Raw genomic sequence first — 12,261 nt, 5'->3', positions numbered from 1 at the left:
TCGAAGAGTAGCTTTGTCGATGTGTACGTACTTAATATTATGAGAGTACTAATCAAATCAAAGAGTAGTAAAGTAGAGGTTAATCTTACTTATGAAAATGTTTACCTTTGAATAAAATACCGCTTAGAGATAATATATAAAAGGTAAGCAAGTAATTTAGACAAAGAAAGTAGAAATTATATGTGCCATATTTTTACGGGTGATTTTAATCATGCCAATTTCATAATGTAAAATTTCAAAGAGGATAATAGCATTTATTGCATAAAGCATCCACAATACAAGTAAATAATCGCTCTAAAAAAACCTTTTAAACATTTTGACAGTAAATTCTTGCAAGCCAACCTGGCAAACATGTCAACTGGGTCAGGGTCAGGGTTAGGTTTAGGTTTAGGTTTAGGTTCAAGTCGAACCGTTTGGGTTAGGTCATTTCAGATCGGTCATTCTTGGTTAGCAACCATTCGGGTCAGGCCGGGTCGGTCTGATCATATTAGGTTATATTAAGATCAATTTTTTTTGGGGATAATGATTAGTTTGCAACAATAAACATTCGGATCGAGTCATATTGTCCAGACTAATTCAAATTACGGATTATGTTCGGATTCTCGGTGCGAGTGTCAAGTTATTCAGGTCGAGGTAATTGTGCGACGTCTACTTGAAAGGCACTATTACAATCTTACCGGGGCTTGAAACCTAGTAGATAAATATAGATGAAACAAACACATCAATCTAACTCATTTCAAACTTATACCACCTAGAGTTGGTGAACCAAAACACCCAAGATAATATATTATAGAAGAGAAATAATCATAGGATCCAAATTGGAAAAAAGGGCTGAGGATCGACAAATGTAGGTTAGGCAGGTGGTCAGATTCCTCGACTCGTTCCGTTATCTGCTTTTTCTTCTCTCTCATTTTCACCCCTTTCTCTGTTCTTCCGAAAACCCTAGAAAATTATTTCGAGGTACGCTCTCTCTTTTTACTTGTTATTACAATTATTCCAACTTTTCTCTGTATTTTAATGCTGTGACATCTCATAAATTTCATAAAGTTCATATCTTTGGCATAAACTCTGCAAATTTTACTGCAAAATCTCATCTTTATATTTTAATAAAATGAACTAAATTTCAGATCTTATTAACTAAACCCTGCGTTCTATGCCAATCGCGCATTTTTTTCAAAAAAATTATGTCGTTATATTGTTTACCTGAAAAATGTTCCTCATTTTCATGTGTTTTTGAATCTGGCTACCTCTTTCTTATACTTGTTTCCAATATGGTTTTCTTTCTGTTTGAATTTGCAGGGTACTCATTTTTCTCTTTTGCTGTAACACCGTGAAATTAAAGCTTTGGATGTGTTAATTATTCGTTGATTGATAGATTTGTGATTTGGAGATGTATGGAATGTCACTGACCTATGCTACATTTTTGTGTCGAACCATGTCTTTAAGGGCGAAACTTTATACGTAAAACTGGTTTATTTTGTTGTCCAAGTCGTAGTATTTTATATGTTCGAAATTGGGAAAGGGGTGAAACTTGGATTTGAGTTGTTATTTTGCAAAGGTATTTGGTTGTAGTTGTATAATTAATTTAGAGAGTTAATAATGGAAGGGGTTTCGGGTCCAAGTTCACAAAGTTCATTTGACAAGTCGAGGGTTTTGGATGTTAAGCCTTTAAGAACATTGGTGCCTGTGTTTCCTAATCCCCCACAAGCTCCTCCATTTGTTTGTTCATCGCCCTTTGGTCCTTTCCCTTCTGGGTTCACCCCATTTTACCCATTTAGCATGGCTGGTAATCAGACCGAGGATGGGCAGCAGGGTGGTGATTTTGGAACTCCTGCCGCTGCTGTGCCATTGAGATCTTATGGGACACCTCAAATGAGAGGTGGTGCATCCAACGGGGACACATGGTCGTCGATGGATGGCTCTGCCGATGTGAATTTCAGAGATGGGGCCACTGGAAGCAAGAAGCGAGCTACCCGTCAAGCCAAGGCATCTCAAAAGAAGGCACGCAAGGGTGCTGCACCTCCCGGTGAAATAAGGGTTCCAGATTTGAAAAACATTGTGGCATTACCCCAGTCTCAACGAGAAGATGGTAATAGGGAGCTAGTTAACTTTATAATGATACAGTTTGATGCAGTTCGTAGGAGGCTAAGCCAGCTTGAAGACTCCAATGAGGCATCAACAGGTCTCATTAAGCGTGCTGATCTAAAAGCTGGTAAGACGTTAATGACTGTAGGCTTTAGGACAAATAGTAGGAAGAGACTTGGCGCAGTCCCTGGTGTCGAAATTGGAGATATTTTCTACTTTCGGATGGAGATGTGTGTGTTAGGCTTGCATGCTCAATCAATGGGTGGCATTGACTATATGATTGTCAAAAGTGATTCAGACGAAGAGCCGCTTGCTGTAAGCATTGTTTCTTCTGGAGGGTACGATGATAATGCTGATGATCAAGATGTTCTAATCTACACTGGTCAGGGTGGTGGTAATTACAATGGGAAGGGTAAGCAAACGGGGGAAGCATCTGATCAAAAGCTTGAGAGAGGTAATTTGGCTTTGGAGAGGAGTGCTCGGCGGCAAAATCATATAAGAGTCATCAGGGGGATAAGAGATCTAGTTAACCCGGCGATCAAAATTTATGTCTATGATGGCCTTTACTCTATTCAGGACTCATGGATCGACAAGGCTAAATCAGGTGTAAGTACTTTCAAGTATAAGTTGGTCAGGATACCGGGACAGCCTTCAGCTTATGCCATCTGGCAGTCTGTTCTGAAATGGAAAGAAGGCCTTTCATCTAGGGCTGGTTTGATTCTACCCGATCTTACTTCTGGAGCTGAAAGTCTTCCCGTCTCCCTTGTTAATGATTTGGATGATGAAAAAGGGCCTTCTTACTTCTCCTACTTGCGTGCTGTTAAATATACAAAGTCTCACAATTTGGGTGAATCTACTTATGGGTGCAACTGTCATAGTGCATGTGCTGCAGGAGATCTTAACTGCTCTTGCATTCGCAAGAATGGGGGTGATTTCCCGTATACTTCAAATGGAGTTTTAGTTAGTAGGAAACCATTATTGTATGAGTGTGGGCCCTCATGCCCTTGCTTTGCAAATTGCAAAAACAAAGTGTCACAAAGTGGGCTTAAGGTGAGGCTGGAAGTATTTAAGACAAGGGGTAGAGGTTGGGGCTTGCGCTCATGGGATCCAATTCGATCAGGGACCTTCATATGTGAGTATGCTGGTGAAGTAATAGACAAGGAGACATATGATAGAGATGAAAGTGAGAATGCCTATATTTTCGACTCTAGTCGTGCTTATGATAAATCTTTTAAGTGGAACTGCAATCCTCCGTTGGTCGGTGAGACGGCTGTAGGGGATTTAAATGAGGATTATGACATTCCATTTCCATTGATCATTAACGCTAAAGATTCTGGGAATGTTTCTCGCTTTATGAATCATAGTTGTTCTCCTAATGTCTTCTGGCAACCTGTTGTATATGATCACAATGGTGAATCTTATGTCCATATTGCATTCTACGCAATCCGACATATTCCTCCAATGACCGAACTCACATTTGATTATGGTATATCCCAGTCTGAAAATAGGAGGAAGCGGTGCTTCTGCGGTTCGCCGAATTGCAAAGGCTACTTCGGCTGATATTTATGATGTTTTCACAACAGGTACATGCACACTTAAATCTTTACATTCTTAAAATTCTGTGGAATTTTCGTATAGTTGTGTACTTGTTTTCCCTTGTGTTACCCTTGTTATCTCTGCTATCAGGCAGAATAGTTTCTGGATGAGGTGTATAGCTGCCATAGTTGTCAAGTGACACAGTACCCTTGCACTGTTTTATTTACCTCTTGTTTTTCGTTGACGTGTATATGAGTAGAATGAATTCTATGAGTGTGGGTGTGTAAGGGGTAGGGGTAACCATATGTTCTAAAAAGGTTCCTGCTCCAATTGGGGTTGTTAAGTGACATTTCATATTTTCGTTCTATGAAAGTGATGTATTTCATTTATTCATTTTATGAACCTTTTTGTGCTTATTAATACATCGAATGGCTTCAGTGAGTGTTGTGGTAGAATGTACCAATAAGTGACATACTTTCTTGTTATTCAGTATCACCATCATCACCATGTCTCCAAAAAGGTGTAGTAGGGTAAATTAAGCATCTACAACTCCATGAAGAAAGAAGTGGTAGAGGGTTTTAAATTTAGTACGAGTACATTATATTAAACAAGGAAGGATATCATTTTCTGCTCTTGTGACTGAAATAAATGGCGTGCTTGTTTTATGTACGAGGAGCTCACTTCTTTTTCCTTTTTAAATATTGATTCTTAACAATGGGAATATGAAGGCACCTTGCGAGTGTGTTCCTACTTTATGCAATAACAATGAGTAGAGCAATAGTCTATCAACAATTTAAAAGCCACACAGATAAGGATCTTTAAGAGCTTAGGCGTGGTTGTAGGGCGTAACAGAATATCCTACTAATCTACTATCCAAACCGATAAGATAATTGCTCTAAATATGGTCCGAAATTAAGTTTCTATCGGATATCCGATATGTTTTTTTTTAATCATATATTTTAAATTTTGTGATTATATATGAATTATGAACTCATCTTGGGTTTGTAATTTTCCCTATTTGTCTCTATTGTTTTGCAATTTTTCCGTTACTTTGTACTTTCAAAATTTCATCAATACTGCAAATACCTGTAGAAGTGGAGAATTATATGTGATGCAACAAGCTTAGAAAAAGGGGTATATCCCACTCTACAGGTAAGCCCTGAGAAAAGACCAATGCCTTCTTCATGGGGAAATCTTTACACATCATTCTCTCACCCCTATCACGAAACCTTAATTTACACATCATTGATTGGATTCCAGGCAAGCCCTGAGAAAAGACCAATGCCTTCTTCATCGGGAAATCTTTACACATCATTCTCTCACCCCTATCACGAAACCTTAATTTAGATGCTCCATAAGGATCCTTTTGTAATTGCTGCAAAATTTTATCAACGTGTCAGCCATCCCCAAATTATTTTGGGACCAAGGGTTTGTTGTTTTAATATGTGAACTGATGTTTCTCTTGCATGCTACTGGCGTTTTATTGTTGACTGAAGCTATGGTAAATAACCTTGTTGCACATTTGTTTACTGGTCATAGATGCGTGCTGCAGATGAACTAGACTGATCTATATCAACCCTTTTTTTGGAGATTGCAGTTTGCCAGTTTCTTGAAAGCAGACTGGAGTGGTTGTTCTGTAGTAGTCTAACTATAATACTGCTACCTATCTGTTCTAACTTCTAACTGACCCCTGAAATTTTAAACGAGAAGCCATTGTAGGCTGGTCAAATTAATACAAAAGCCATTGTAAGCTGGTCAAATAAATAACAAAAGTTGTAACTTAGAAAGACAATATTTTTCAGTATAGAGTGAAACAGGCTGGGGTTGTGATCATGAATGGAAGGTTGTGCATGCCTCCAATCTTAGATATGCTGCATGTAGCATGGGAGTATGGTTTAAATAATGGTTTAAGCCAGAGAGGTAGATATTGGTTGGTTAAAGGCCTAAAGAGTAATGTGACCAACTCCCAACTTTTCACTTTCTTAGTTTTTCTTTTGTCTGTCCTTTACCACCATAATTTTCTTTCATTTCAATCCAAGCAAGTACGAAATAAGACATTGTACAATGTTGCTGTGTGACATGATTTTGTAATTATCCTTATTTATTGTCTAGTTTGAAACTGTTGCTTGTTATCTAACTGTTTACGGCCATCTTTTGGCAGGTTTTCCTGCTGAAGTTGTCACTTTCTATAACTCAAGGCGAGTAACTATTTTGCAACAAAGAAGGGTTCAAGGCTTGGCCTGTCGCCATAAGTTTGTTGTTATTATGTTCCATTATCATTTAGAAATGTTTTAATAAGGATTGCTTCACAGGTTTCCTGACATCTAACTCTGTGCTCGATGTTGTAGAGCTTTTTTATATTCTGCCATTCAAATATCTCGTGTTTAAGACATGTATATTATGTTGATCACATATGTAATATCAGCGTGAAGGCATGTAGTAGTAGTTCGTAGGCAGACGGCAGTTCTCTTCTCGGCAGCAAGTAGCTTTTGACTTTAGAACATGTTTATGTACGTTGTATTAGATGTTTGAAATGTATTTCTCGTTGGATATTTTCTGCGGTAAGTAGGCCAATTTTCACCTGCGTTACAAACCAATTTTGACGTTGTCAGCCATGCAATTACTCCGTATTTCAGAAATTCTTACCTTCACCCGTGTTTTTACTCTCTTGGGTTTTTTGATGACTTTGAAAACCATTCTGTTTGTCGTCTCCTATATGTTGAAAACGACGTATTCTCCCATATTCAGAGGACTGCCTAATGTTCTTTGAACCAATAAAAGTCAACTTCCAGTATCCACGCCTTGTCTCATTTGTGTTCCTAGGGGACTTGGAAGTCTTAAAAACAGGCGTGCACTTGTTTCTGATAAGTGGTAAGGTTATATCATGCTTAAGCATGGTAACTCAACACATATTCCATAAAGTGGCTACGAAACTGAAGTTACTCAGCCATTTTTTTTTTGTAGAGAGCTTTGTCCGAAATCTGAAACTTGATTTTATTTTTCTAGGACTTTATAATTTACCTCTTTTTGTCAACCAATAAAATCACAATCTCCGCAAAAAGAGAGGAGAACGGCTTTTTACCTCGTTGGTTGAGAGCGTAACATTCGGGTTTATTTTAGCATGACAGTACTAATGCTGAGATGGTCATCACCTTTTGCTTGTACTCGTTTACGTGATTGTAGGGGTTGGTAATGCCATATTTGATACTAATAGAGAAGTTTTTTTTTTTTTTTGAGTTATAATTGTTATCTCGATGTTCTCAGTTTTAAATAATTCTTGCGGTCTCGCATAATACAACTCTTATCTAATTTTCTAGCCAACATACCATTTGTGCCATAATTATAATTTAATTATAATGATTGTGTTATACGTAGTATTAACTTTATATATTGTCGAAAACATTAACGATATCTCTCTAGTTTATCTCTCTACCTTTCCCCTTTCTCCAAAAAACTCAAAACCCTAATTTAATCTTGAGCCGCCGCCTCCCCTAATCACGCTCTACCCCTCTTCTCCCCCTACCCTTCGCCGGAGTTAGGCTCTCTCCATGGCCTAACTCCGGCGATGCTCATGCCTTTCATCCCGTTCACGGTGACTTCTCCTTTTCCGACGGTTTTTGTTTTCTTGTCTCAGAGGTCCGACCGCTGGCTGCGACGGTTTTCCTGCTCGGTGTTCTGTTGATGGCCTCTCGTCCGTTCCCCTGTCCTGTCGTTGAAGTTGTGCATGCATCCCCTCCGCTCCTTTCCCTGGTTTCGATCCGTTTGGGTCTGTCTTGTTTTGGGTTTGTCGGTTCTCGGCTGGCTGGGTTGGGTCTCCCTCTGTATGTCCCGTCCCTCTTTCTCCTTGTCCTGTCACCGCCGTTCCTGCTTCCATCCCAGAGGTGATCCCCCCATTTCCCCCATTTCTGGGATGGTTTGCTCTTTTTGTTTGTCTGTCTGTGTCGATGGTGGTCGCGACTTGGGTCTGTTTTGGTGATCCCCCCATTCCCCCCACCTTTCGTTTCTAAGTCTTTACCACCTTTGTCTGTCTGTTCTGTTCTGTTTTGGTCTCGTTGCTTTTGTGGTGGTGGTCCTGGGAGGAGTTGTCTGGTGAATCGGGCTTCGTTTTTGGTCGGTCGGGTTTGTTTGTTTGGTAAGTGTCTTCCTCTCGGATGGGATGGCGCGTGTATGCTGACGGTCCTGGGGGGGTTCGGTTGTTTTTTTGGCCGTCTTCGTTTCTCTTTCGTTTATGGTTGTACCTGTGCGGTTGGTTCGGTGTTGTCGGTTGGTTGGTGTCGGAATGAGGTCACGGTTGATTGGGTCTTCTTGGTTGGGCTGAGGTGTTATGGGTAGGGTGGAGTCGGGTTTTTTGGGTAGTGGTGTTGATTGGACCGGATGCGGTGGTTTCTGTCTCTTGCTGATGATGCTCTCTTTTTACTGTGGTTTGTTTTCTTTTTTTACTCTAATAATAAAATTCCTTTGGTTATGGGTGTCCTGTCCCGTAATCTTTGAGGTGAATCGTAGGGTCGTTATTTCTGTTCGAATGGGGGTTATGATATGCTATCGTCTTATGCCCGTTCTTCTTCGCATGGTGGACTCTATGAAGTGTTGGTCCTTTGGTCAAAGGGGTCGATTTCTAAGGTGTAGGAGTTTTATCTCCACTGATGGCAGACTTCGTCGTCTTGCTCATCTCCTTTTCTTTCTTCGCTCTTTTCGCAAGAGCGGAAGTACACCTTGTCATTGCCTCTCTGCAGCTCGTTGGCTTCGATGTCTTCTGGTTGTCATGTGTGCGGATGAAGCTGCTTTGGATATTCGTGGCCTATCCTCTACCGTTATCCAGTCTATCATCGAGGAGTTTCATTATCTTTATATTGTAATTTCAGCTTCTAATTTTAATTATGCTCGTTTTAGGTATGGCTTTGTTGTGCCAGACTTAGATGTAAGTTGTCTGGTGCTACCTAGTCGAGTAGCTTACGTTGTTACCTGTAAGACATTGTAAGTTATTCTCCTTCCGCTGTCAAAAAAAAAAAAAAAAACTTTATATATTGTCTTTTTAGTTTGAGTTTGTTGGTTGAGATGGGTAATGGGTTGCTAAGTAAACAAGTTTTATGAGTTGGTTGTTTTGAGTTTTTGAAACTGGACGGTAAAGTAGTTGCTTGTATTAGATGTCTATATGTGTGCCACGAACTTCGAGGCCGAAGTTTCTTTAAGGGGGATAAACTGTAATACTACCATTTTAGTTTTTGTCTTTTATTGTGCAATATTAAGTTGGTAGTAAGTATGTTGATAGCGTGTAAGTGTTATATTATGTGGAGTATCTTTAAGTGTGGGTGAACTTCGGGGACGAAGTTCTTTTTAAGGAGGGAAGACTGTAATACCCCATATTTTAGGACTTGGTCAATGGTTAGTCAACGGTGAAAATGTTAAAATGTGATATATATAAATTATATTTCAAAATATGTTTTATTATATTTATTAATTAATGAATTATGTTGTGAGACGGAATAAAATAATTAAATAATGGTTGGGTCGGGATTTTGGCATAGGCCGAGTATGGGCCGTGTTATAGGGCGTGTTTACTAAGTTTAATACTAATACTAATACTAATAATAATAATAATAATAATAATAATAATAATAATAATAATAATAATAATAATAATAATAATAATAATAATAATAATAATAATAGTTGTATACATAATATAAAATAGAATAGTTTCCTAATACCTTCCTTATAACCTACCTTCTACTAGTATAAATACAAGACTTGCCCTATTCATAATTCACTTTTGCTTTTACAACAACACAAATAATTGATGAGAGAGGGAGATCAAATAGGAAGGAAAAAGGGAAGAACTTGTCTTAAATTATCGCCTCAAGCTAAGACCGTCTCACAAGGCAACTCATGTTTTATGCTTTATTTAGCTTGCAAATTTAACCACCATTTGACATAGCCGTGACCGTGACCTCTGCCCTGAGCCACCGTGACCCTACCAGTGACGTCGGTAATGGGTGTTTGATGGGCTGTTGTATTGGTGTTGTATTCACGATTTATGTGGGGTTTATGAACGTTGCCTTGACTCGTCTGACCTGACTTGGGCTAGGGTTGGTACCAGGGGAAAGGGTCGACCATGGTGGGTGTCAGGGGTGGTAAAGGGTGGTGGTCTGGGTGGTGTCTCGCCGGAAAATCGCATAAGATGAAGAGTGTATTGTTGTTGTTGTTTAAACTGGGAAAGAGGGAGGGGTTTTCGACCCAATTTGTGACTTGCCCGGACCTGGGTCCGGGTTGGGCCCGACACTGGTGGATTCGTGGCGGGCCAGGGAGTTTTGGGTGGTTGTCAGGGGCGGTCGTGGTAGTGTTTGGTGGTGGAAAACCGAGGGTTTCACATAGGTTGTTGATGTTGATTGTTATCGTTGCTAGGGCACAGTTTATCAGTCGTGGTGGTTGCAGGCGTGGCGGTGGGTTCACCATGGTTGGGCGACAGACCACGGTGGTACTGGCGGTTGGCACTGCCGTGGCTAGGGTGGCTTAGGTTGGTATGTGGGGTATGTTTTACACGGGTGGTACATGGGTGTGTAACACGGGTTAGGCCGTGTTTATGGGGGCTTGATGTTGGCTTGAGACGGGTTTTAAATTATGAAACTTGCGTAATAATGTAATAAATATAATTAATTTATAATTAGTTCATTAATTTTATAATTAGAATAATTATTAATTCAAGTTAAAGAACTGATGAGTACGATTATATATTAGTTTATAATTAGCTATTGGGTAGCATTGAGTCGGAATTAATTAATTGATTATATATAATTTTATAAGTAGAATAGTGGGTGATTTTATATATTATATAATAATAATAATAATTATTATTATTATTATTATTGTAATTATTATTATTATTATTTTTTGCAAGAAGTCAGAGATTCTTATTATAAAATGAGAAAAAGAGATCTTACAAGAGTGAGCCACCTAAAGTGAAATAAACAAAATAAATCACCAAGCAACAAATTATCCTAAAAGCATGGTGAGCATTTGGGCATTATCTATCCCCCTACTCCAAGCAAAAAACCACATCCCAACTTCAAATTGCAGCCGCGCCAGAACCTTGTCCACACCCATACACTTCCCTTCAAAGACTCTTCTATTGCGTTCCTGCCAAATGTGATAGATAACAGCAACAATTTTTTTCGCCAACCCTTACCCCTACTTAGAGCAAGCCGATACAATTCATGTTTGAGACTCAAAACTCCTCTGCGAACACCCTGCCATATCAACACTTGCTGCATGAGAGCCCTAGAAAAAGGGCATTCAAAGAACAGATGTAGATTGGTTTCAGCTGCACCATAGAATTGTTAGGATTCATTAATTCCATTAGTATACATATTCATAGTATGATAGTTTAATTTAGTCATAAAATTAAAACAAGATCTTATGCATGCAAACATAAGACAAAATAGAGAAGAAATCGTCACTTCTTACATTGGTGTTTCGGATTTATTGGGCACCAACAAGATCTCCTACTTGTTAGTTCTTGAGCTTTCCAACAATGGATGAACTAAGATTCAAATTAGAATCTCTCCCAAAAGTTTATACCAAGGCAACACCCTTAATAGATTTTATTAACATAAAACTAGTATTAATAAAATCCTTCCTTAAAATGACACAAATAAATTGTTATTTTGCTCTTGAAATTTCGGTTCAAGAGGGAGTAATGTGTGAGTTTATTTTTGCTCTTAAGCTTCTTCTCAAAAACTAGAGAGAATAATAAAATTAGACTAGAATGAATAATAATTTGAAGAGAAAACTCTTTCTTTTTCTCTCATGGTTGGCCGAAAATTTTGGCCTTGGGTAGCATGCCCAATGCTTTTCATTTTTGCTCTTCACAAGAGACTAGGCATGTAACCCTAGTTTTAGGTTGATCTTCTCAAGATGTTTAACCTTGTAAGGCTATGCACTAGGGTTATCATTGTGTTTGTTGAATAAAATAAATTAAACAACACAAACCCTTAATGCCCCTTCTAATTTCGGTTACCATGTAAAATGGTGGTCCATTTTATTTTTGTCATTTGTCAATTGTGACATATGTGACATGTTGCATGACATGTTACATTATAATGCATTTTTTAACATATTAAAAATCATCATATTAATAAAATATGTCATATACAAAAATAACTAGTAATTCACAATTACTTGTACCAAAATGGGTCATATGATTATAAATCACATCTACATGTGGTTAAAATAAATTATTCATTCTATTTTTAATTGTTTCATAAACAATAAATTAATCTAAGTAATAAAACAATTCGATTACTTAGACCGAATCTTATTTAATCAAATTACAATAAGAGACGTAATTTTACTCACAAAATCACTCGTCAATTTTAAGGAATTTAATTAACCCGTATCAGCATACGATTAATTAAATAATCAATTAAGAGCATTACCCTATAGGTATGACCTTAGGGGATCAACTGGTCACCACCGTCGCACGACAGTAATGTCAAACTCTAGTCAGCCAATTATTACCGATATGTGTGGACCAGTTGACTAAGAAGTATTACTTTCCCTCATGTATTCTTAATATGAGATTTAAACATGTGATCTCAATATGATCAACAATGTGATCGCATTATTGTTGGGGACACTCCAACA

The 12,261-nt window shown here is 38.3% G+C and overlaps 1 protein-coding gene across 1 annotated transcript; it reads left to right on the top strand.

The window, feature by feature from the left end:
• The first annotated feature begins 728 nt into the window (after window positions 1-728).
• LOC141611857 (histone-lysine N-methyltransferase, H3 lysine-9 specific SUVH1-like) lies at window positions 729-6,218 on the top strand. Its single transcript, XM_074430506.1, has 3 exons — window positions 729-960; window positions 1,300-3,668; window positions 5,783-6,218. Exon 2 carries the CDS (start codon window positions 1,600-1,602, stop codon window positions 3,643-3,645), a length of 2,046 nt encoding a protein of 681 aa, XP_074286607.1. The 5' UTR covers window positions 729-960; window positions 1,300-1,599; the 3' UTR covers window positions 3,646-3,668; window positions 5,783-6,218.
• Window positions 6,219-12,261: the final 6,043 nt, after the last annotated feature.

Source organism: Silene latifolia, chromosome 11 (assembly GCF_048544455.1).
Source record: "Silene latifolia isolate original U9 population chromosome 11, ASM4854445v1, whole genome shotgun sequence".
NCBI classification, from domain to species: Eukaryota; Viridiplantae; Streptophyta; class Magnoliopsida; order Caryophyllales; family Caryophyllaceae; genus Silene; species Silene latifolia.
Note: the sequence above shows the minus strand (reverse complement) of the source record. Positions and strands in the feature narration are given on the sequence as shown.

Excerpts from the sequence above, each read along its gene's own strand:
- LOC141611857 (XM_074430506.1), top strand. The coding sequence starts at position 1,600 with ATGGAAGGGGTTTCGGGTCCAAGTTCACAAAGTTCATTTGACAAGTCG.